The sequence below is a fragment of the Pholis gunnellus genome, assembly GCF_910591455.1.
Source record: "Pholis gunnellus genome assembly, chromosome: 5".
Classification (NCBI taxonomy): Eukaryota; Metazoa; Chordata; class Actinopteri; order Perciformes; family Pholidae; genus Pholis; species Pholis gunnellus.
In genome coordinates, this window is record NC_136531.1 from 16,691,485 (window position 1) to 16,716,182 (window position 24,698).

At 40.6% G+C, this 24,698-nt stretch overlaps 3 protein-coding genes across 3 annotated transcripts; 1 reads left to right on the top strand and 2 right to left on the bottom strand.

The window, feature by feature from the left end:
- Positions 1 to 683: 683 nt before the first annotated feature.
- On the top strand, positions 684 to 3,642 carry LOC306695750 (keratin, type I cytoskeletal 19-like). The gene is made up of 6 exons (XM_079159074.1): positions 684 to 1,208; positions 1,520 to 1,602; positions 1,722 to 1,878; positions 2,017 to 2,178; positions 2,346 to 2,471; positions 3,058 to 3,642. The coding sequence occupies exons 1-6, from the start codon at positions 750 to 752 to the stop codon at positions 3,280 to 3,282; spliced, it is 1,212 nt and encodes a 403-aa protein (XP_079015200.1). The 5' UTR covers positions 684 to 749; the 3' UTR covers positions 3,283 to 3,642.
- A 6,472-nt stretch (positions 3,643 to 10,114) lies between these two features.
- On the bottom strand, positions 10,115 to 17,203 carry LOC306695465 (stromal membrane-associated protein 1-like). The gene is made up of 10 exons (XM_079158715.1): positions 16,942 to 17,203; positions 16,356 to 16,489; positions 15,473 to 15,558; positions 15,278 to 15,353; positions 15,078 to 15,140; positions 14,884 to 14,959; positions 13,295 to 13,425; positions 12,463 to 12,670; positions 11,384 to 11,721; positions 10,115 to 10,778 (listed from the first exon to the last, which is right to left on the bottom strand). Exons 1-10 carry the CDS (start codon positions 17,057 to 17,059, stop codon positions 10,644 to 10,646), a joined length of 1,365 nt encoding a protein of 454 aa, XP_079014841.1. The 5' UTR covers positions 17,060 to 17,203; the 3' UTR covers positions 10,115 to 10,643.
- Positions 17,204 to 17,490: 287 nt separating this feature from the next.
- On the bottom strand, positions 17,491 to 21,257 carry cenpk (centromere protein K). The gene is made up of 10 exons (XM_079160405.1): positions 21,219 to 21,257; positions 20,882 to 20,983; positions 20,726 to 20,782; positions 20,073 to 20,136; positions 19,888 to 19,934; positions 19,698 to 19,780; positions 19,464 to 19,562; positions 19,035 to 19,170; positions 18,900 to 18,953; positions 17,491 to 18,084 (listed from the first exon to the last, which is right to left on the bottom strand). The coding sequence occupies exons 1-10, from the start codon at positions 21,219 to 21,221 to the stop codon at positions 17,929 to 17,931; spliced, it is 801 nt and encodes a 266-aa protein (XP_079016531.1). The 5' UTR covers positions 21,222 to 21,257; the 3' UTR covers positions 17,491 to 17,928.
- Positions 21,258 to 24,698: the final 3,441 nt, after the last annotated feature.

A 24,698-nucleotide genomic window follows, 5' to 3' on the forward strand; every position in this document is an offset into this window, starting at 1 on the left:
TATTCTATCTCTTACAATTCTCTTTTGCATCTAAAAGAGTAACTGTTTAAACAATCTAATTGTTCACACAGTAACAGCATGTTGCTATAAATGATTAATTACTGCAAATTATCATATTGCAAACAAGTGATTCCTAAAATAAATCTAGTCTCATGACTGAGAGAGTAAATGTTTCATTAGGATCACCCCGACTGTAACCCAGCCTTATCATCATGGGTCACTGGTGAAAAATATTATTTACATACAGCTTATATAAATGTTGACTCATGGTGGGACACTAGAACAATAATACGCCTTTTCTATTTGCATGGAGATACAAATACTGTTGAAATCCAGACTAGACTAGGCTGCAGGTACATATGAAAGCGAATGCAAGTCACACTAATCGCACAATAATGAACACGCTCAGAGATATCCCCACGTACCAACCGAGCATCACACACAAACGCAGAAACACACACACTGACACACACATTCCATAACAGTTTCCTCACAGGAGTGGAAAGAAACCGAACCCTGGTCCTTAAAGGAAAACAAATGAAGGTTCTGCCAAGCCCCTGGCTGAACTGTAAAGGAAAACTCCCTCCTACCCTCTCCACTTCCCTCCTCCCAGCCAGACCCGCCCCCTGGTCCAGCACTATATCAAGAGTCTTCCTCCCTTCATCAAACTCCAGTCCTGCTACAGTCTACAGCTGTATAACGGTCCTCTCTCTTCGTGTTCTCTCTTGACCAGCAGACAGTCATCCATCATGTATTACAACGCAAGCATCAGCGGTGGTCCCCAAATGATCACCAGGCAGAGCCGCAGCTACACATCAAGTGCTGCTCCCCACAAGGCTCACAGTGTGTCAGGATTCAGCTTCAGAGGAAACCCACGTATCTCCTCTTCCAGCGTGCGCACCGTCTCCTCCGGGTATGGCGGCGGCATGGGTGGCGGCATGGGTGGCGGCATGGGAGGCATGGGAGGCATGGGTGGCGGGTTCGAACTGTCCAACGCACTGGACCAGAGCTCCGTGCACCTGAACGAGAAGGCCACCATGCAGAACCTGAATGACCGTCTGGCCAGCTACCTGGACAAGGTCCGCTCTCTGGAGATGGCCAACTCCAAGCTGGAGGTGCAGATCAAAGAGTACTACGAGCAGAAGGGGCCTGCAGCAGAGAGGGACTACAGCAACTACTGGGCCATCATCAATGACCTGAAGGACAAGGTATAGTGTGTGCCTGCCTCAGCAGCTTAAAAGTCAAATATTTGCTGTGCTGTTAATGATTATCAAGGGAGCGTTTTAAAAGGGTTAAGTAAAGTCAAGTGTGTCGGCAATATGCATGGCAATGTGACTCAATGTTGTAGTTGTGGGACATCACAAGGTGATGTAGCTGAGAAGCACTGCATGGGAAGTTAACGGATATATTAGTGTAATTCATAGCAAACCAGTCTATGTTGCTGTATGTAACTGCACAATTAACTATTCATTTGAGACTTTTGAACTTTGACATCTCCCATTGTTCTTCTTCTCCAAAGATTGCTAACGCCACCATCGGCAATGCCAGCATCCTGCTCCAGATTGACAACTCCAAACTGGCTGCTGATGACTTCAGAACCAAGTAAGCAGGAATCTTCATACGACCGAGGCCCTATCTTCATCATGTTAATGTCACAACAAGAGGGCTTCAGGGTTATAGTCGTCTCATATCTTTGTTATCTACTCTCAAAAACTAATCAGATTCGAGCATGAGCTGATGATGCGCCAGTCAGTTGAGGCTGACATCGCAAACCTGCGGCGTCTGCTGGACCAGACCACCCTGACAAAGGCTGACCTGGAGATGCAGATCGAGAGCCTGCAGGATGAGCTGGCCTACCTCAAGAAGAATCACGCAGAGGTGACTTAAGCACATCCGCTAGCTACAATGATCAATGCTCACGATGAGAGCAGGAGCGTGCTTCATCACACCTGTATCAGGACTGTTTGAAATGCTGCAAATTGATCTTAATGCTTTTTATCCTTCTGTTTTGTTTAGGAGCTGGCAGCGATGCGCTCTCAGCTCACTGGCACAGTCAACGTGGAGGTGGATGCCGCACCCCAGGTAGACCTCAACAAAGTCCTGGACGATATCCGCGCCCAGTACGAATCCATCACTGACAAACATCGTCGCGACCAGGAGAGCTGGTTTAATGAGAAGGTGAAGAGACTTTTCCATAAACAATCATATCCCACACGTTGCAAATGACTGGGTTTACTCCCTCAAAAGTCTAACCTGTAATTAAACATAATGATCTGTGAAACTAAGATGAGTAATCACCAAGACTTCTTCTTCACAATTTTGTCTTTTTTTTTTTCTTGCTCTAGTCGGCAACAATTTCCAAGGAGGTGGCCAGCAGCACAGAGACAATCCAGACGTCCAAGACAGAGATCAATGACCTGCGGCGCACACTGCAGGGCCTGGAGATTGAGCTGCAGTCTCAGCTCAGTATGGTGAGAACACCCCCCCCCCCCCCCCCCCCCCCTCCCCCCAAAGAATGTGTTCATGTCCCACTGATCTTGCCTTATATGAGCACAATTCCCGGATCGCTGTCTTGTCTGTGGAAATGTAGAAACAGACAGTGACAGAGGGTAAGAGAGCAGAAGGGAGAGGAACAGAAAGAGGCTTTATTGAAAGAACGAAGGGAGGGAGAGAAAGATAAGAGGGATGGGAGCTGTGGAGAAGTTGAGGGAAGGGCTCACTTTCTGGAAGACATAAAAGAGCTTGAAGAAAGCTGAAGGAATGCTGAACTGGATGACACAAAACTTCGTACTCCCATGGATTATCTGTGCCCAGCTGGAGTAGATAATGTAGCACTCCCTGCTAGAACAGCTCACTGCTCCTGTGGAACAGTGGAGAAGCAGCTACAAAACCTGGCACGTATGCCTCTGCTAATCATTCCCTCATGAAATAAGTGAGAATGCTTCACAAAGGATTTACTACAGTAAACTGGTTACTTTGCAACTATGAACATCCAACTATGTGTCTGAATTTGTGTGCATGATATCACCTCCTTTTTTTCTTCGCTTCTGTTTACAGAAAGGGGGTCTGGAAAACACACTGGGAGAGACGGAGGCTCGTTACAGCGCCATGCTTTCCGGCTTCCAGAACACAATCAACATGCTTGAAGCCGAACTAGGCAACGTGCGCTCCAGCATCGAGCAGCAGGGCCAGGACTACAAGATGCTGCTGGACATCAAGACCAGGCTGGAGCAGGAGATCTCGACGTACAGGAGCCTGCTGGAAACAGAGGAGTCCAGGTAGACACAGTAATACAGACGCATGGACTTATGAGATCATTTAAACCAAAATGCACTAATTCATGTAGAAAATAATGCACCAATTCACTCATTGTTCTCCTCTACTTTTCTCTTCCCTCCAACCCATTCTAGACCTCATGGTAAGTGATGTATTTGCTTTAACAAGACATTACATAACAACAGTGAAGTCAGTGTAATACAAGCTTGAAGCTCTGCCGTCATGATTTTTTTTTTCCTTCTTTTTCACAGGAGGCTCAAAGACCACAACCACAACCACCACTGTGCGCAGCTCCAGCTAGGAGGTCCAACTGGCAGGACGAGCTGTACTCAGAATCACAAACACACACACACACACACACACACACAATAATAAAATCTATTACACGAGATGAGTGAAACTGTACTGAAAACAACTGAGACATGTTGAAAGTGAAGCCCGTGTTAAAGTCTACAACAATTGCAATTTGGAAGAAATCCCTTTGTGTGTGTGTGTGTGTGTGTGTGTGTGTGTGTGTGTGTGTGTGTGTGTTTCTGACCTGTCTGAAAAATAAATCTGCTGGTGGAAACAAATTGTGTTTTTTCGTGACTTTACTGGTCTTTCAGAAACAGGCAACATCTTACTCAGCATCGCTCTGTTTGTGCGGTCGTCATGGCAACAGCATTACATTCGGGGAGGTGGGATGCGGAAATCTATGTTACGTAACGGTGGGGGGGGGGGGGGGGGGGGGGGTGGCTGCTCTCAGGAAAGGGGGAACAATGGTTAAGCTCTCGTGTGGAAAGCATTAGGATTTAGAGAACAGACCGCACAGAGATGTTGAACTTGAAGAAAAGTGCCGTCCCTGACCAAACAAAGTGAATGAGCCTGGGCTTTGCCTCAGGAGGGTTTTTTAAACAAGACACACCCAAATGGTTGACCAATCTTTGCCCTGGGGGCTTTCAACACAGTGTTACATGAAGTCTGTGCAACTCATGTCACCTAGTAACAAGAACACACACTCAGGATAGAAATACTGAGTGGGAATGCAAACACTGACTGACTGAACAAAGAGAGTCGTTGTGGAAACAGGTGCTATCAGTGCTGCACTTTGGCCTGATTGCAAATGGCCAATGAGCTGTCATGATAAAAATGTATCCTGAAGGGTGCGGCTCCTCGGATGATGGTGACTTAATACATACGTGTTATGTTTTTATGGTATGTTTAGTGTGAAAGAGAGGCAGGGAATTGTTCTGTGGGTGTGGTGTGTGGGGAAGAGAGAGTGAGGCAGAGTATCATTTAAGCCTTCGCACTCTGTACAGGTCAGCAGTTACATCTTCTAAAATGAGAGTGAAATCCTGTCAAGAGTTCATAATTCTCAAGTGATAGCGTAATGTTGGTTTTGGAGAAGAGAGCAATTATAGAGAGGATCAGATTGCAAAAAACACCCCCCTGTGAGGAGCTTCACTCACCCATATTTGGACCCGTTTTGTTGCATATCGGCTTCTCCTCCACACTGTTATACTGATAGTTGATGACGAAGCCCTTCCAGTTATGCTTGTAATTTGACATGAAAATCCAAAGCAGAGATCATAAAAAAGATGCAACAACAGGCAATTTTCCCCAGATAAACGTTTAACGCAGTGGGCCCGTCGAGCGCTAACTGCAAAGCAATAACTAAACATCTGTTTACGAGCAAACTAAAGCCAAACCTCATGAGTTCTTCAACACTTTCTGACATTTTAGATGTTGGATGTTGTGCATTTTTGTATTTCTAAGTCTTTTCCTATGTTTAAAATGTGCCATGATGGTACTTGTTTCAGTTCTTTCTGTATGAGAGACAGTACAAATGCTGAAGTTTATATGCACAGCAATGTTCATACATTTTAAACCAGGATGTCAACAAAGACTATATTGTCCAAAGGTACTGTGTTGTAAAAATGTGGGTAGGAAATAGAACTTATTACCTTTTAATCATTGCAGTCGATTTTCTCCAAAAATGCAGCTTAACATTGATGAAGTTTAAGGAGCTGGTTGATTTCAAAAAGCTCACTGTCTGCATCTTCACTTGTATTTTTTTTTTTTAATGGAAATTATCAATTTCACTGTCAGTTTTATGAATGATCGCTAACACACCACCTCTCCGAAATAATTAGGAGGATTTCCTTCAATTTGTTCAGGAGCCTCTGGGTGTAATAACGAGCTGTCATCATGAAGAGTTGACGATGGATTTGATAAATAAGGAGATTAGGGGCAGACGTAAAAGAAGCCGACACTGAGTAGCAGTTAGTTTATTATTTACAACATGAATAGGCAGACTGTCTGCACGTGGCTGTACAAAAGATCATGATAGGGAGCGGCGCCAAGTTGCCGAAAGGCTTTTCTGTATTTTCTCCCTGTCGTGGCTGTCTGCCATCCAAAGCCAGCCTGAGGCTAGCAGCGAGTGAGATCAGACAGGAAAAGAAGATGTTACTCACTTGATGTCTTGAAATATTTGACATAAAGTTCAATTCAGTTCAACTAATGACAAGTTCAGGATACTTTGAATTATTTCTGCTTTCTATTGAAACTATTGAAACAACAGGGACTTTCGCACATTGTGCGTAACCTTCCTTTGTCCGGTAACTGAATCCCTAGCCTGTGAGCTGCAAGTCACAGGGTGCTTCTGAACCGTTTATTTAGTGCAGTACGCTTTAGAATTCCTGCACAGAAAATAGAAATACTGTATAAATAAAGGAATAGTTTGACACTTTGGGAAGAACACTTATTATCTTTCTTGAGAAGATTCGTAACAATTTCAGTTCTGTATGCTAAATATGAAGCTATTAGTAGCCAGTTTTGGCTTAGCTTAGCACAAAGACTGGAAACGGGCGGCACGGTTTGTTTGTGAGCTTCAGCTTTTGTGTTATAGTTTTGATTGATTGAATGTCAAAAGTCCAATCAGATATAATCCCTTGAATGTGGGCCTGCTGTATTTCAATGTGGACTTTTACCAAATCCCATTAAGCTTATCAGTGAAATGTTTAGTTAAGTATTAATCATATCTGAAACGGTTAAACCAGATGCCGACGCCCGTATCAGCAGGAATGTTGATGTGGAGAGAAGGAACATTCTTCACTCGACTGGCGGACTCTATTCTGGAGCAGTGTTAGGTTTGACACACAAGCTGAGAGGAATGCCTAACCTCTTTGCTAAAGGTCTGAGACGCAGTATGGCATCAAACCTTACTGTGAAAGTTCTCAAACTGCGCCCGAGCTGTAGCGAGGCGTAGGAACAGTTGAGAGGTAGAGAGTGGAACAAGACCAAATACACTTCAGGGGCTTTCAGGTCCTGCCAAGCATGAGATAGATGGGATTTTTTTTTTTAACCATTTGCATGGATGTGAGTTTGGTCCTCCTGCGAGTCCATCAAAACACAGTATCATCCCCTATTATAATAAGAAAGCATGCAGCTCTGAATCACATATGCAGGATGGTGAAAGGTTGGAGTTAAACAGGCAGGGCTGGTTTGATGAACCACACCCTACATACAATTGCAAGATCCTGAAGACGGGACAGACGTACTTGGGCAGGGCATTCTAAGTACAATGCATGCTATCATGAAAGAGGGATTTTTTTACAAAGAAATGTAAATCTGTTGCATTTTTCTGTTTGACTTTAAAAGTAAGTATTTGCTTTTAAAGCTGTGTGCACTGGAGCATATCCCAGCATGCATTGGGTACATACATATGTGTTTTTTAAAAAAAGTATTCTGTTGGAATACCTATAAAGATACGTAAACCCCAGAGAGAAATACCCAATGAAAGAACTACTCATGAAAACTGCTCAGAGGCAGAGTGAGGCACATTTTCCCTACAAAACTGCTACTGACTGTAAACACCTACTGTATGACTCTGGTTTTCCAAACTCTGAAAGCTTGTTTTAATGTGCCCAACAGCCTCACGATAAAATATAACAAAAGTGCCTTAAAAAGGCAGTAGTAATTATAAACTTGTTGCTCTATATTTATCACTTCATAACCAACGTTAGGAAGGGGGAAAAGCTCAACAACAAGCTAAATGTATAAGTGAATAAACATAATAAGGGCAACTACAGAATATATTAAAACAAAACATTGAAAATACAATAGGTAGATGTTGGCACAGAACAGTAAGCAGACAGAACATTGAGCTTTAGTTCATTTTGGCTACAGACTGAACTGGGCAACTCCCTTTACTTTTAAAAGTTTAAGCGCTACTGCCACCAAGTGCTGGTTTCCTGTACATACAAGAATGTGTTTGTTATAGTCAACAAAAGACTCATTTTTAGAAAGATTAGACTCCTTATTAAACCTATAGAAAAAGACAATTGCTGCACCTTGTTAAAGCCAAAACCACACCATCATTTATCATGTCAGCTCAATATATGCATGCACTTTCCAAAATGATCATAATTCAGCAGATTACACTTTCTCAGTATTTTGGCAATTCATAGAGAATTTGCTAATGTGTCAGTATGATGGAAACCAGAGGCGGTAATTTAGAATTCAAAGGTGGTAAGTGCACAAATCCTTAAAAATAGTCTGTAGTTTTCAGATACAAAACACAAGCTTTTTTAAATTAATTTTGACGAAGAACAAAAAAAAAATCTTTTTTGAAAAAAAGTTATGAAAATGAACAATATATTGACAAGCCCCATTGGAGAAAAAGTGCAGACTAAAACCACTCTAGACTTAATCTCATGTAATGTTTCGCTTGGATTTACCTCAACAACATGAATATCAAAATATGTATTTATGATCAAACTAGAGCCTGAAGCTTTTAATACAAATACAATACAAAGTAGACACCTTTTTAAAATAAACCTCAGATAATATATTATGGTATGTTGGCACAGTTCAGGCCATCACATTGATTAATAAACTTTGTACAAAAACAATTGAGGTGGTGCAGTAAAGCCAACTGTGTAACGTGGAGAGTAAAATGCATTTGTTCATATCAATATGTAACAAAGTATGCTTAACCAGACCAAGCCTTCCTATCAGTCCACGTAGATTCTCTGCTGCAGCAGCCCTGCCTTGGTTATTGACTGTGGACGGCAGGGGGCGTGGTTTCACCGTGTCTGCGCTGCACATGCGCCGAGCCTGGAGGGGAGGGTGAGAGGTCAAGGGGGCGGCGCTTGAGGAATACAGGAAGTAAACATGACCACGATATTTCGCTAAACTGACTGGCTGTTGCCGACGTTGAGAAGATCAATGAATGTTGTCTCAGAGTTATTTAGCACAGAACAGCAATGTGTTGGTTGGATGTTATCTGATGTACTGATCAGAATCCACATGTTGTGTAATGACTGAGTTTAGGATTGTAAGAAAAACAATCGTGTGTGCTAACAATGTACAATGTACTGCTTGAGCTAGGAAGTTGATGATGATTTAGGATTTGATGCTTTGTATTTCTATTTGTTTAATGGATTTGACGGATATGGAGCCGTTTTGTTTCCTTCCAATAGCATCCAAGTTTAATATGCACAAATACTGCATAATTATTATATTTTCATACGAACGATACTTGTTTATTTCGGTAAACTGAAAATTATTTCCTTCAGTGGAAGTGAAGATTTTATTTTACCTTTACTTGTGAGTGCTTCATATGCAAAAATAAACAGTTTGTTTTATAGCATTTATACTTTTATTCGAAATAATATTCTAATTATACTTGACACCATGAGCTCAACTATAGTAGATAATGTGAACAATAACTTCAAACACAATCTACATCAGGTTCAGTGTTTCTCATCGATTACCTAGACTGTGGCAGTCTGCCGACATCTTTTTAGTATTGCCACATTTTCATAATGAACCAAAATCATGCGCATTCCTCCACCGTGGTGCGGAGATTACTTTATGACTTTATTCGTCATACTATACTATGACTTTTTCATGACTTTTATTTTTTGACATACTATACTATCAACATTTTCTTTTTTACATTCTATACCATTTATTTTTGGACATATTATACACTGAATTTTGTCATCATACTATACTTTTTTTGACATGCTATACTTTGACTTTTTAAACATACTATAACTTTTTTTCGACATAATATACTGTAACTTGTATGACTATTCCACACACTTAAACTGATTATTTTATGACTTTTTAAACATACTATATGAATTGTTTTTGATGACTTTTTTGACATACTAAGTTTTGAAAAAAATGCTTTAGTATGACTTTTAACGACATATACGATATTATACTATAACTTCATAGACATACTATATTATTACTTTTTTTGGCCTACTATACTATGCCTTTTTTTGAATGGTATACTATGAATTGTTTCGACATACTATACTATGGATTCTTTATTTTTTTCTAATACTATACATTTACTTTTGTCAAACTGTACTATGCCTTTTCATCATACTATAAAGCTTTTTGACATACAATTTGACTTTTTACGACATGCTATTCTATGACTAATAATTTTTTTACTTACTATATGACTTTTTCTAGACTTTGCTTAACATACTAAACTATGACTTTGACATTCCATCTACACTGTGACTTTTTCCCTCACATTTCTGACATACTACTATGAGTATTTTAGAATCAACAGCAGGGACGAGGAGTTTGGCTTTGCTTAATTTTGTCCCTCTTCCCGCTGATCAGCACATCTGGCTGATGCCGTTGAAGGAGCCTTATGTTTCCATTCACATGCCCTACCTACATCTTTGGAGCTACTAACTGTTAGTTTCAGTGGCCAAGTGAGATTCTGGATCAGAATTTAGGCAAGTATAGGAGATAAAAGTGACCGTGTTCCTGCAGGTGTATTTCTATACAGTATGAATCATAGAAGACACATCAGAGCCAGTCATTTATTATCACTTTAATTTGATAGGGGAACCACAAGTACTTTAAAAGGTTATACGGCGCTGTACATTTTGGAGCAGTACTGACAGACTTGATAGTCATATCTTCTCCCGTTAAATACTATTCATTTAAATGTTCTATATTCTTATAATAATACAGTGATACAATAAAAGCTTGTGTAACTGGTCCTGCAGCTTTTCTGATATGTCGATATCATTTTTGTTGGGACTGTTATTTCCTTGTAATTTTTTTTTCCAAAAAAGGAAAATAAAAGTTATGATCAAAAACCATATGACAGGCAGAAACTGCCAGGCTGTAATCCTGTACGACTCCCAATTCACTCACACAATAGAGAGAAAGAGAGACAGAGAAAGGGAGAAGGAAAAAAAAGGAGATACAATTTTTATGTTCTGAAGGCTGGTCCGCGATGGAAATGGGCATCAGTTCATAGGGAGGTGCAAAGCAGCACAAGATATATTTTGCACTTTCTGCGACCTCGACTCTTACTCTGCCCAACCATCAAACTGCTCGAAGGCTCACTTCCATAGCTGTGTGCTCAGAGTCTGGCCAGATCCTGCGGCGGCCCATCCACCCATAGCTGACGGAGGCTGACCGAAGGCCATCTGACCACCTGCACCGTTCAGAGTCAACCCTGACATCTGCTGATTCACCTGAGGAAGTTAGAGAGACCTATATCAACACTGGAACATAACATCATGGATTGAAACCTGTAATATTATAATTCTGAACCCAACTATGTCCTGAAACTAGTCCGTGATCTCTGTAGTCGGGTTGAGACATGAGGAGGAAAAAGCATGCTTCTAAAGAAAAAAATAGCAGTTAAAGTTGAACTTAGATCAAAGCTCCTCCTGCACAACCTCTTCACTAGACTTCTTACTGGCTTGCTTTGGTGTCTCCTTTCTGGCCTCTAGAGGTCAGGAATCAATTATTGCTGCTCCACAGAGCAGAGTGGCGGCTGGATGCTCTGTCCACATCCTGTGTAGTAACTTCACAATGCACCGTGCACTATGTGCAATGCATCACCATAGCTCGGTGTGGTCACGTGTAAAACTAACCACACCTGACAGACACATATGAACATAAGGCTGTGCAGTTTATTTAAAAAATGGTCGCGATTATGATTTTGCCATAATCAAGTAGCCATACATGTACACAACCCACAGAACAAGATTTAATGTAGAGTTGCTTTTTTTTTTAAAGTACCCTCTGACAATGCTGCAGTAATCAACACACGTAGCTTCAGGGCTCTCCATACCTGACCCATGTTCCACTGAGCCTGCTGCCCAGGCTGGATGGCGTACATGCCCTGAGCGGGCACCATGCCCGCGGGCAACGCACCACCCGGTGGTCCCATCATCCTCGGTGCCATGCCCATCACACCGGTGGCTGGTGCATTCCCCATGAAGCCATTAGGCATCGTCATCCCAACCATCATGCCCGGACTGGGCCCCATCATGGCCGCCCCGCTCTGAGCCATCATGGCACCCATGACGGTTGTAGGCGGCATGGCCGTGCCCATGCCAGGGAAAGCCTGATAACCACCAGCGGCCTGGACAGGAAACTGCATCTGGGAGGGGCCCATGAACATGCCAGCTGAGGAGGAAAGAAGACGTTACGCACACAAATATGTCTTTCAAGCCTGTACTGTGATATGTGGGGTGTTTCCCAAAACTAGTTAAATATTTGGCTGTGTGTTTGTCTAAGGCGCCTGTTAATCAGGACGAGAAGAAGACAGGTCTGTGGGACCGTGTTGGGACATACAAGCATGCATGTACTTGCTCCTTATGGATTCCATTACCTTGGTGAGGAAAACCAAGGTAACTAGCCCAGGGGATTTCAAAGTCTGACACAGCGGGCCTCCCCATGGACACAATCAAGACAACTGCAGCCCCAAGTTTTGGAACTACAGTTTCCATAACTTGGGGGATGTAAACCGGAAGTATAATTTTGCCATGAAGGCAATGAATTAGTTGTGGGCGACAACTGGATCCCCATCTTCTTTGCCTGTTATAACAAGATAATTCTGAAGTTATAGAAAACATCTTCTTTTCTATGATTTGTTGGCGGGTTTATGGAGGGTTGGCAGAGTAAAGTTTTACTTATTACTTGAGTCAAATAGTTCCTGATTTAAATTTAAAAAGATGTAGGCCAATTTTAGGCAAAGGTCTTTTGTTTACTGATTACAGGGTTTTGTAGGAAACATATCCAATGCTTTAGGTAAACGTAATGCCAATGACGTTACAATAAGAAAATGTTTGTGTCTCAAAGACATCACAATAAAAGAAAATGACTTGGGTTGTATTTCACATTATTTCTAAACATTCGCGTCCTCACCAGCGGGGGCCTGTTGGGACATGCTGTTGGTTCCATACAGGGACAAGATGGAGTCCTTGGACAGCGGCTTCTTGGTCGTGTCTTCAGTTTTAGTGGTGCTACTGGTGTCACTGAACAAGTCCAGGTCTCCCTGCACCGACCCCGAGCTGGCTCCGCCTCCTGCTGCTCGAGCTTGTGTCGGAGTGCTGGCTGCGTTACTGGAGCTCACCTGACAGAGAGGAAACGTTTTGGATGACGGTACGTAATAACAGTGACTTGAGTTTAAAACATCAGTGGCTCAATATGAAAACAGAACATGTTTTAAATGAATCAACAAATTATCATCAATAAAGGTTCCGTCATTAAATCAACGTTTACGACCTAGTTGCCATACAGCCATCAGCTATTTGACAGAATGGCTTCCGTGTTTTTCTTCATGTATAAATGGAGTGAATATATCGTCCTGCATGCTTATCCCCAGATTTCAGTTGTGGCCTGTTGGTAGCTTTAACAGCCAACAGGCTTGGTGGTAATTAAATCCTCCGGACATAACAACAAGTCGTTTGACCAGTACTACTTGTACTGTGACACAGCAATAACAAAGTGATATCACCGCGCACACACACATGCACACACACGCTCGCTCGCACACTCTGCCTCTTTCACCGTCTCTCAGTGTTGCCGTTTCTGTCTTGTGGGCTGTTGATGCTGGTAGTTATCACTTGACTTTTTATTTTCTACTGCACACTTAATTTCAGTTGTACAACTAGACAACCGTTACTGTCAAGCCCTCCTGAGCATCATTCAGAAATTAGTACTAAATCTGGACGGGGGAATTGTTGCTGGATTTTACCTGAGAAAACTGAGCTGCAGATGAAGATGACGGGAGGGGGTTGGATACCATCGGGCCGAATATATCCAGGTCATTGTTGTTCTGGTTTGTGCTCGAGCTGCCATTGTTAGTTGATGCGGCTGCTGGTACGTCTGTGACAGAGAGGTTTAAAGAACTGGTTTTACAGGTAGAAATGAAGAGCTCACAGTTAGAGAAAACAGGTGTTGGACTATTTCGACACAACACAACTCACTGACGACTCCCCAATGACATTCTACCTGAATTCACTTCACAAGAACTTATGAAATGTATAATTGTAATTGCTGTAAAACAAACAAACTTATGTTTGTTAGTGTGGGAACACGCGTCATCTTTCTATTCGTTTAACTGCAATGCCCGTCCACAGCTGCAGAACAGCTTAATGGTTATTACAATAGAAAATGTATCAGCTTGCCCTCATTAGCTCATCGATCACAAAACATCCAAACAGTGCAAAGCTCCTCAGTAGCATAAATATGTCCGCTTACTTTAAACTGTAGATTAAATTACTGTAATGAAGTGAAACACCCATATTCTGAGTACACAAATCAATAGACAAACAATAACCTGTTGTTCTACCTCGCCATTTGACCATGAGAAACAACTAATTTCCTCTACATCAATGCAGAAATGTCCACATAACGGCTACTTATACACTGGAAGACCAGCTGCAAGTGAGCCAGCAATGGACCCACGAGCTAAATGTTTCCATACGGTTGTCATAAATGTGCTGTGAGCCACTGAGATAAGGTGTTGCCTCCATTCATGATCAAACTGTCAAACTGTCCCCATTTCATCCCGTATAATATTTAAGTCTGGTCCTCCAAAGAAAAAAGGTCCAAACATAAATGTAAAAAACAAGAAGTTACAAGTCAGTCGCATACACGGCGACTGAGTCGGCAGCTTTAACGCTTCCTCTGACAAACTCACATAAAAAACAACGACCTTGCAGTGGTTCACTACCTCAACAGCAACTTAAAAGAACAACAGACTTCATTAAAAGTTCTCAAACCGATAAGATAGCGGATCAGAATGGTTTGTCTGCTTCTCGTCAGATGAGAGTAACAGGAATGTACAGTCACAGTAGCTGATATGTTACACAGGGACTAGAAACCAACTGAAAGAGGAACACAGTGTCTTTTGACATTACGCTCAAGCCCACTGCTTGATTATTACACACTGGGCCGACAAGTTTACAGCGATGACAACACAAGCTGCAGGCGGACAGTGTCATGGTTCGGCCCTCTGCCTTACAGGACTACCAAGTCTCAGTTCAGTGGAGTTATCCCCTTCATTGAAAAGGTATACAATCACAGCCATAACATGCCACAGCATGCTACACCAAGAAAGAGTTACAGGCAGCTCATCACACATACAGTACAATTAAATACAAATCAGAAATTACACAGCACTGTTAGCCCATAAAACCTCCAAATGAGTCTATAGTCATCCGCTCAGTTATTGGAATTGGCAATAAAAGGAAAACAATTACAAGCTGAAAACGTATTTAGCCGGATTCCATAAATAGCTCAGACTCGGGCAGCGCAGTCATAAGACACTGAGACACTCACCAAGGCCTAGGAGGTTCACGGAGGGTTCTGAAGTCTTAGCGGGGCTGACTTTGGGAGCTGGCCTGGTTTCTTCACTCTAAAAAAAAAAAGAAAAGGTAGTTAGAATAAAAACAAGAAAGTAAGGAAAACTCCATATGGGACAAAACTGATGCTGAGGAGAATGTTCATACAGCTCTACTGTGTGAGACACTTACCTTGGTGTAGGATGACACCTTGCCTCCTCTGTCTGGCTCCCTCTCTTTCTTAACATCTTTGGGCTAAAAAACACAAACAAAACAAACTCAAAATGAAAAAACTTAGGCCAGCTTGAACAACTTGTGTGTAAAAGTGTGTACGCTACTTTTACAAGCATGTACAATATATCTATTTAGTATTAAAAAAACTGGATACATACACTGCTCCCATTGGTCACATTCTTGCTGTAGTATTTCTTCTTCTCATATTTATCCCTGATGAAGAATTCCACAGCTCTTAGGTCAGAGTTAAGAGAAAAATGAGCAACAAACAAGTTAAAAAACGAATAGCTTCAGTAGATACAGTGTGGCACTTTTAAGTTATTTTACGTGTGCCTGCTGATAGTGAAGGATACTGGTCTGTTTGAGGTCTTCTGAAGCTTTCTGGAAGGTTTGCCTCATAAAGCCGCCTGCCATTGGTGTTACCCATATCCTGTATACTCTAAAAAAAACAAACAGGAAGGACAGAGAGGTTTATAGAAGACAGAGGCTGTTCATATATGCATGTTTAAATATTACAAGGGGCACTCAATTCAATTTGCACATAATGATTAGTCTGCTCATCAAGGAGAGTATAATGTCTTCTGTGGCTCTATTGGAGCTTTCTGATGCTTGTGATATAAACTAGGGAGGTGGAGTTTGACAGATGGTCGTATGCCAGGCAGGCTGAGTGGAAGGCTGGTGGGAAAACTCAGATTTAAATACCTTGGACCACAGCTCATGTAAGACATATTAATCAAAGGAACTTTTGTATTAAAAAGTGCAAAGTAAAATATGTTGGAGCTTCCAAAAAAAGTGTGTCCTAGTCATACATATGACTTGCATGCTCATGTTATCAGTAATCTTCTGATCAGCGTAGTGACAGAGCCCATCAGTTTACATTATGGGAGTTTTAGGATCTGGTATGTTTGAAGCTTGACTCACATAAGGGACTAAAAGTTAAGATCTCTCACCATGTACCAAGTTTACTGATGCGCAGTGCTCATTTATTGAGAGTACCCCCTTTATAATAGATATGCAGTCCTGTCACAGGTCTGAGGACTCGAAGAGGAAAGGCGGGTTGTCAATAGAGGACAGATATGCCCAAGTAGAAGGATGCTGTCCTTAAATCTCCTTAAGTCCCATGCAACAAAGATTTTGCAATGTCTCGCAAAACAATTTAAACTGATGTAGTAGTCGAGTAATAAAAAGCATTGTGTTCTGTAATTGAACCAAAGTCCATAGAGAACAAAACAACACCTGGATTTGTTCTGAAGTCCATTGGTCCAGGTTGACTGATTTGACTCTGGATATGTGCACTCCCAGGTTCCTGTGGATGCCAGCACACCGGATGCACATGAATACTCCCAGATTCCAGGATGCCCATCTTGGACCTGATACACAAAAAAACACCAAAAAAGTATTGTGATTTGATTATGGAGAGATATCTGAAGACGATAAACATAAAAATGCAAGATCTTGCAGTGACTTTAAGTGCCAACAGCTAGCTCTGCATTCTTTACCAATGACCTAACGTGAAAACAAGAGCCAGGTTCCTGTGGAGACACTTGTAAAAACCCGACAGAAAAGCTGAAGGCGGCGTTAAGGGAGAGGTGTTGCTCGTGTAGATTTAGAGAAGTTAGCTTGCTAGTTAGCCACTTAGTTTAGCTTCAGGGGATGTCAGCTGACTAGCTTGAGCCAGTTACCCACTAGCGAGTTAGCTCAGCTAAGCTAACCAACCCAGATGCTACATAGTTAGAGCGCGCTCGCGACGGATCCGGAGTGAAAATGTTAACTCTGAGAAGTTTAATTTTTTTTTTTAAAGTCGACAGTGTGACTGTCGTACCTTTAGCCTCGCAGTCGGCGCAGTACTTGTTGTCTTCCTCTCTCAGCATTTTGGACAGGATGGCCTGGTGCTGCTCGTTGAGTTTCTGGGCCTTCTCTCTCTCCGAGCGGGTCGCCATAGGTGCGGCTTTAGTTGGACTCCTTTGATAAAAAAATAACTCTACTTTAATCAGTCGTGAATCGAATTAAGTTTCTCATAAAAGATCATAATCAGAGCGATGGACGCCTCAGAGCGAGATGTGAAAACACCCGGAACCGGAATCCCGTCTCCGCCCACAGGAACACTAGCGCTGACGCGGCTGATGCATCTGATTGGACGACAGTTCTGACGTCGTCTGACGCACGAAGTTTCTCATTAAATAAGTTTTGCATTTTCATAAAAAAACTAACTGTAATTATAATTTGGACTGGAAAGATGGCTACTGGTTGCCTACATCAACCACGAGAAGACAATCAATGATCCCTGATGGGTTTTTTTCGTAACAAAACTTTATTGAACATGAAAATATATACAGAAAAAACAACAATTCACCCTTTGGGTACCTGAAGGCTTCTAAAAGTCCCCTTATAAGCAACTCAAACATCTTTTAATGAAACCAAATTCATAGTCATAAATACACCTACATTTCTCATTGATGATTACATCTTGCCATTGAAAACAGCTATGAAAAAAAGGATCAAAGGAAATATGTACTTAAGAGAAAATATCAACAATAATGATATGAGTTTACACGAAATTGAGTCTTTAATGTTGGTGTTCTCAGGTGTATTAAAGGACTCATGGTTAAACAATACTTATGAAACCTAATTGGGAAAGTTACTCATTTAATAATCACACTTCATTATATCGGTAACCTCATATCTTTCCCAGCAGTTAGTCTTCATATGAGCTCACATAAATATACATAATGACGGCACTATACAATCAGACCCAAATTACAAACACTAGCAGATAAGTGGTACTTAAGATGCCTGATGCACCACTGCCTCAACAGAAGGTTTCCAGGCGGATCTTGAAGTTATTCTCCTGGTGCCTCACTGCAATGCCGTAGCGGAGCAGCATCTCTGTGTACGGGGGCCAGAATGTGTTGTCCATTGTCACATAGGGGTCGTGTGGTGTATTCAGGACCTTGTTCATGAGCAGCTGTGGGGGAACGGAGGGAGATTGATGTTAAGTAAAGGTGATACGACCTATAGAGTATGCAGGTAGGCATTTACAAAGAGACAGTTCAATAGATTTTGATTTCTTTCTCTATTTGATAATACACACTGGAAAGAGACGCTAGGAGAGCGATGACGGGACAAAAGTACCGTCCCACACTAAAATACTGGAGGTATTTATGCACATTCTATGTGCCATGGCCAACAAAATACTATAACATGAAGTATTTACAAAAGGATTTGAGTTTGAGAATAAAACAATCACAATTATGTATACAACCACCTGACCAAAATACACGTGCAGCACTGAGAGTTGGCAGAATCTTAATCTTAATAATCTTAATACATCATTGTCAAGCATCTCTAGACCTCAAATTCAAGGGGACGGGAGAATAAGATGCAAACATTCACTGTCATCGAAAAAAAATAAGATATAGTATAGCCTTGCTTTATATATTACAGCAATAACCAACAACAAAAACACACGCATATGAGCTCCTTCTCCATCATATACCCATTGACTGGACATAGCTTCAACATCCCAGTGGAAGATATTTTGACTATATTTATATATACGCGCACACACACATATATATATATATATATATATATATATATATATATATATATATATATATATATATAGCCGTTATACACCACAACACCAAGAAAAATGTTAAAGTGAAAAGCTACATGGCAATAAACCTGTATTATCATTTTTGAAAATGACTCCTTTCACTTAATGCAAGGAAACATAATTAGACATCAAAGCTGATTATGTAGAGCATCAAAACCCACCTCAAGAATTTCATTAAGTGAAATCAAGTCTTCATTTAACTCCTGGGGAATGTTCTGAAAATATAAACAAAAGACGGTTATCTGGTGTCGTGACAGCACAGGTTTCACATGTTAACACAGAGCAGGCCGCTGCACCTTCTTCTTCCTGTTGGTACTGGATTCATTCTGAGGGAGAGGGACGTGCTTCTCCAGTATGTCGCCCAGAGACTCCATCAGCCTCTCCTGGTAGACCTTCATTTTATGGATTTTCGCCTTGGTGTCCTGCAATATACTGTGGAATGCACATGTCAACACAAACACACACACAGATTTTAGTTCATACAGTTCTCAGAGTTAAACTTGTGTGTGCTTCAGTGCTCTTGTATGTTTTCTTTGAATGCCATCCACCTGCCTACCAGGCTGTAGGTAGATGTAAATGTATTTACATGATGGACTCAAGTGTGTGTGTGTTAGTAAATGTGCATTGTCCCTTCTTTAATACAGTAAATGTGTTTTGCTGCCCTCCAGTGGCAATACACCTCAGAGCTTGAACTCCTGGTTCAGTGTGACCGCCATGACGCTCACCTTTGCTCGGATAACTTCCCCTTTTCCGTTCGAAGGCGTTCAACGTGGTCATTGGCAGCTATCAGCGCCTGTTTCTTCTCCCCCAACCACTTCTGTTCACTAAAATACATTGACTTTCAGAACAATACACTGAGCAAAACAAATGAAAAGTGTCTTCCATTCACTTCTGAGGAACATGTACTATATGCTCTGCGAAAAGACAAAGTCTGCACTACAACTAAAAGATGTACGCACAGTTCTTTGGTTTCTCTCAATTTGTCTCTCTTTGCTTCATGGCAAGAAACGACCATCTCAAGTTCAGAGCACAGCTTGAGCATCTGTGGAAAACAACGTGGGAAAAGGGATTGCATAACTGGAACTGAATTTAAATAAGGAGTTTCAACAAGAAACATTCTTCAGTGTTACATTTCACACACAGACATACCTCCTCTTTTCCAGCCTGAAGTAAAACTTCTGAATTTGATATCAGCACTGGATAGAGCACAAACAGAGAAACAAATACTATAAATACATTTATAAAATGATAATTTTGCAAACATTAGATACAGCAGGTATAACAATTTATGTATGGGAAAGCCTGAAATCACAATTTAAATAAAGAGGACTTACATTCTGGCTCCACGGTCAGCCACTGCTTCAGTTCAGCTTCTGTTGCAATCAGTCGATTTACTGCCTAATGAAAAATATTCACACATTAAACACATTAAACACATTTATGAAGGCTATTAATTAGTTATTAAGTTATTTACATACACTAATATCACACCTAATGAGTGTAAAACAAATAAGCCGACAATATTTAGTAAAATATGACAAGGAAAATTCAAACTAAACAATGGTTTAGTGTTAGCTGATTGTAAAGCTCTCTAATGGATATATCATCTTGTTTTTCTATGATGTCATACCTTTAGGGACGCACAGTATGTGTGATGCAAAACAAAACTAGGATTAACCAACTTTAAAATGCTAAATTATTCGTAAACATGTATAACATACTTATGGCTTGTTATTTCCATCTGCAGCACCATTGAGAAGAAGCCTCTTTGACAGCTCTCTCATTTTTCGAAATTGAGTTGCCAGGTTTGATGAGCTTATCATTGCGTTGCCTCATTGATTGTTGATTAGTCAGATAAATAGGCTACTTTGCTTGCCTCTGTAAAGACCTTTGATGTACGTTATGCGTGCAACAAAGGGCTGTATGAATATGAAGTTTTGAAGATATTCTAAGTAATTTAAAGCAACACCAAGTTAAAGCATCTCACCTGCTCCTGAGGATTCTCACAGAACTCTGGTTCACACAGTATCATCTCATTCTGAAGCTGCAACACAAAGGGACACACACACAGTCTGTGGTTTGAACCTTCGTTGCACATCCAGGGGCTGGTTGGAGAGGACAGCCTGGCTAAACATCAGTTTACCTTTTCCAGCTGAGCAAACTGCTCCTCACACTGGTCCATCAGCTCACCCTGAGCGGCCTCTGACAGCTCCGCTGTTGCCTGGCCACCTAGCTTCACCTCAGCCTGAACACGGGAATATGAAATGCAACAAAAAGTGTCGATTTGCATTTTGGATATTTGGTTTTTGAATATTAACTAGCTCAGCACAGACACATTTGCCCCAGTGCATGGGTGATGATTCACGCTCGTTCACATTAACAGCACCGATGTTCTCGGCAATTAATGTGAATACGTCTCACTTCACATTGCTGTGTACATATTTGAGCTACACGATTAGTCAGAGGAAATCCAGTCTTACCATAATTTGCGAATTTTTCTCCACAACACGGAAACCAACAAAAACAGACGCTCCTTGTTTCAAAATACCGCCAACACTGATGACGTAGCGTCTGCGACAGAGGGGAGTGCTGAGGAGCGTCGACGCTGCGCTGGACTGCGCATGTTCAGTGCAGTCTTCAGAACTGCGTCCACGCAGATATGCAGATTAGACTCTTTTTTTTCCAGGTGAACCGGGTAAGTGAGTAGAAAACGGTTGCTTCTGATGATTAATCTGTGAATGCTGAGAGCATAACGCAGAACCCCTGCAGAAATTAACACATAGTTCTTCAGCACTGTGGGGTTTATTGTTTTCTCTCTTCAACAGAAAAAACTAGGCCTTTTCCGACATAGCCAAAGCAAAGTAGGCTAATTCTAGGTGGCTTAAATAACAAAAGTAAAATAAATATTCAAACAAACTGTAACCTACTTTAGTATAACCTTGAAGTACTGGTGCTTTACTTGAGTATCTTCTTTTAAAGCTACTCTACTTCAACTTCATTTCAGAGGACACATTGCTCTTTTTATACCTTTATCCCCACTACAATAATGTGACAGCTATAGCTAGTTACTGTTGCTTTAAAGCTAAAGATTTTTCATACAAAGCATATTCTCATTTAGTTGAGGCATTAGTAATAATACTTCAACATTGTAACACAAAGGGGCCATTTAGTATTTTACTTTATAAACTTTAATTACATTCTGAAGATAATACTTCTGCAGGTTCACTTAAGAAAGGTTTAAAATACAAGACTATACTTGTGGAGTCATTTGAGGTTCCACCTCTGGCTGATTAAAAGATCAAAACTCAGTCAGTCCTTTTCCACCACTGCTGAATATTAGGTTACACATAGGCTAGAATTTAATAGAAATATGCTGCTTTCCCCCCCATTTAATTACACCCAACCTGTAAAACAGTGTGGATGTGTTCAGTCCAGGGAGCTTGTCAGGGTCCGGTATGGTACAGTTGTTGTCTCTATGTGTCCAGATGTGTTGGTCAGTAACCCAATATTGTACAGTAAGATGGAAAGTGACACTAGAGCACTATTATTATCCTGAACATTAATGGCTCTCGAATAAGTCTAATATGATATTCATACTGATATTATGCCTGCATCAGGAAGCAAGTTCTTACCCAAATCAAAGTCAATTACCAAGAATGTAACAGATTTTCAGATCAAAACAAAATTCAATTCATTTTATTTGGGAAACACATATTACCATGGGAGCAGCATGTCTCTCTTTGATTTAGATTTGTATCTGCCTTCTTATCGCCACCACCATTCAATTGCAAAATATGTCATCTAATCACATTGCAGTGATTTGTTTTTCTTTCATAGTAGCCTAATGTGTTAACCACTTTTAGTTTATAAGCATTACATTTCCTCTAATTATTATGTAGCAAATCTTGCACAATCTGCCTAACCTATTTATAACAGGTTTAGGTTGTATTTTTAGAGAGAGAGAGAGAGAGAGAGAGAGAGAGATACGAAAATCAGTATTACTTTGCAGTATTTATTTTTCTGTAAATACACATTTTATTTAGATATACTTTTTAAAATACACACACACACACACACACACACACACACACACACACACACACACACACACACACACACACACACACACACACACACACACACACACACACATACACACACACCATGGCTGGTTAACTGCTCAGTGGAGTACACTGTCCTGTGAACACCAGCAGGTGTCTCTGCATTTCTGTCTCCTCAGTAGCCGTTTGAATCTTGTCATCATCTGCATTGTCTTTTCCACTTATACCTGTTTCTTTTGTCTATATTGTTCAGAGTTTTCTGTCACAGTCTGACCAGGACCTTTTTTTCATAACCACACATACTTTAAATGGTAAATCCACCCTTCCAGATTTGACTGATTCATTTGACTTTATCTGTTTATTTTGGTGTTTTTGCTCTCTGCCACTAAGAAATTAAAATTTCCATCGCTTATATCTTGTAACTTTTCCACCTAAGCTCATATTTATACAATTTTTGCCGTCTTCATTTCTTTTCTATAATCTACACCCATATGTATCGATAATATTTTGTATATAAATTGTATTCATGTGCTGCTAATGATGCTTTTTGTGTATGCAACTTCTCTTTAATTTCTTGATTTGCATCATTGCTAAAACATATGAAGCTCTTAATGTTGATGCAGTTTTGACCATATTTATTTCAACCAGCAAAGGACGATGTGTTTATCATCAACCAGCAATGCAAAACATATTTCAAGAGACACAATGTTCTTCGTTCATAACTGCAGTTTACTGTAGCCTCTTCCTCCTGACTCACAGTGTCTAGAAAGCTGTTTAAACATGTATAAACCCATTGTTTTTCTTTATCATTCTATAATATCTATCATCCCTCAAACTACATGACGTGAGGCAGATAAACTTCCAAATCAACTAGGTGGCAGTCTGTGAAGTGCTTTGCTTATTTCATTTAATTTTATCTTTCTTTTTACATAATTGAGAGTTAAAAATGTTTCAAAATACATCAGCCAATCGGCATCTCTTTCTCTCTGGCCTCTTTATTTATAAGACAAATAAGCATAAAGGTTTGTTGTGCATGGTTGTAATAATCTATCAGAGCATTTGTTGCAGCAAAACTGGATGACCAGTGGACATGCTGCTGCTGCTGCAGCAGCAGTACAGTATATATTTACTGATTTCCCTGCTATATGTTTTTAAGCTAGATCCCCAAAGATCACATAGCCTGGATTATTTGAATGATCAACTAGAATTTGATTAATATGCAAATTTCCAAACAAACTGTTCCATTTGAGCCTTCAGCGCAGCCTAATTAATCAACAGTTAAAGGAAATTAATACATACATCAATTCTGTCAGGAACATGCTTAGTTCAATCGCCCGTAAAATTGAAGTTTGAAGTATTAACTGGCTCCACAGGAAGGCTATGATTAAAACTCTACAATTCAGGCAATCCAGCCAAATATAAAGTCATTTACAGATCTTCTTTTTAACACTTATTTAATAATAATAACCAAAATCATAATAATACTTGGTTATGGTTGTTTATAATCCTTTTCTGCTATTTTTGAGAAGACAAACTGGAAACATTAAACAATGCATTATTGCATTTAAAAGCTTGTCTTTAATGCTGTCACTCGAGCAGTGTCTCAAATATTAATTCACACTTTGCACCTGAGACTCTTTTCCACAAGGTGCAAATAATAATAAAGTAGAGAGAGAGAGAGAGAGAGAGAGAGAGAGAGAGAGAGGGAGAGAGAGATTGTGTTAAAAAATGGGAGGGGATGAGATGAAAAGAGAGAGGGCTGTTCTATTGTTTCAGTAGGGACTCATGCATCAAACTTCAATTTTCCGGACGATTGAAGTAGTGATTTTTTCCATCTTGAAGTGAAATACTGAAATACACTTAAGACCTCCAGATTAATTACCACGAAGTGGTCCCACA

What these genes read in the sequence shown, in the direction of transcription:
- LOC306695750 (XM_079159074.1), top strand. Translation starts at nt 750, where the DNA reads ATGTATTACAACGCAAGCATCAGCGGTGGTCCCCAAATGATCACCAGG. An exon ending in GCTGATGACTTCAGAACCAA is followed by an intron (nt 1,603 to 1,721) that starts GTAAGCAGGAAT and finishes AAAACTAATCAG; the next exon opens with ATTCGAGCATGAGCTGATGA. An exon ending in AGAGCTGGTTTAATGAGAAG is followed by an intron (nt 2,179 to 2,345) that starts GTGAAGAGACTT and finishes TTCTTGCTCTAG; the next exon opens with TCGGCAACAATTTCCAAGGA.
- LOC306695465 (XM_079158715.1), bottom strand. Translation starts at nt 17,059, where the DNA reads ATGGCGACCCGCTCGGAGAGAGAGAAGGCCCAGAAACTCAACGAGCAG. An exon ending in ATGTGACCAATGGGAGCAGT is followed by an intron (nt 15,141 to 15,277) that starts GTATGTATCCAG and finishes TGTGTTTTTTAG; the next exon opens with CCCAAAGATGTTAAGAAAGA. An exon ending in CGTGAACCTCCTAGGCCTTG is followed by an intron (nt 13,426 to 14,883) that starts GTGAGTGTCTCA and finishes TCTCTGTCACAG; the next exon opens with ACGTACCAGCAGCCGCATCA.
- cenpk (XM_079160405.1), bottom strand. An exon ending in GGGAAGTTATCCGAGCAAAG is followed by an intron (nt 19,171 to 19,463) that starts GTGAGCGTCATG and finishes TGCATTCCACAG; the next exon opens with TATATTGCAGGACACCAAGG. An exon ending in GTACCAACAGGAAGAAGAAG is followed by an intron (nt 18,954 to 19,034) that starts GTGCAGCGGCCT and finishes TTATATTTTCAG; the next exon opens with AACATTCCCCAGGAGTTAAA.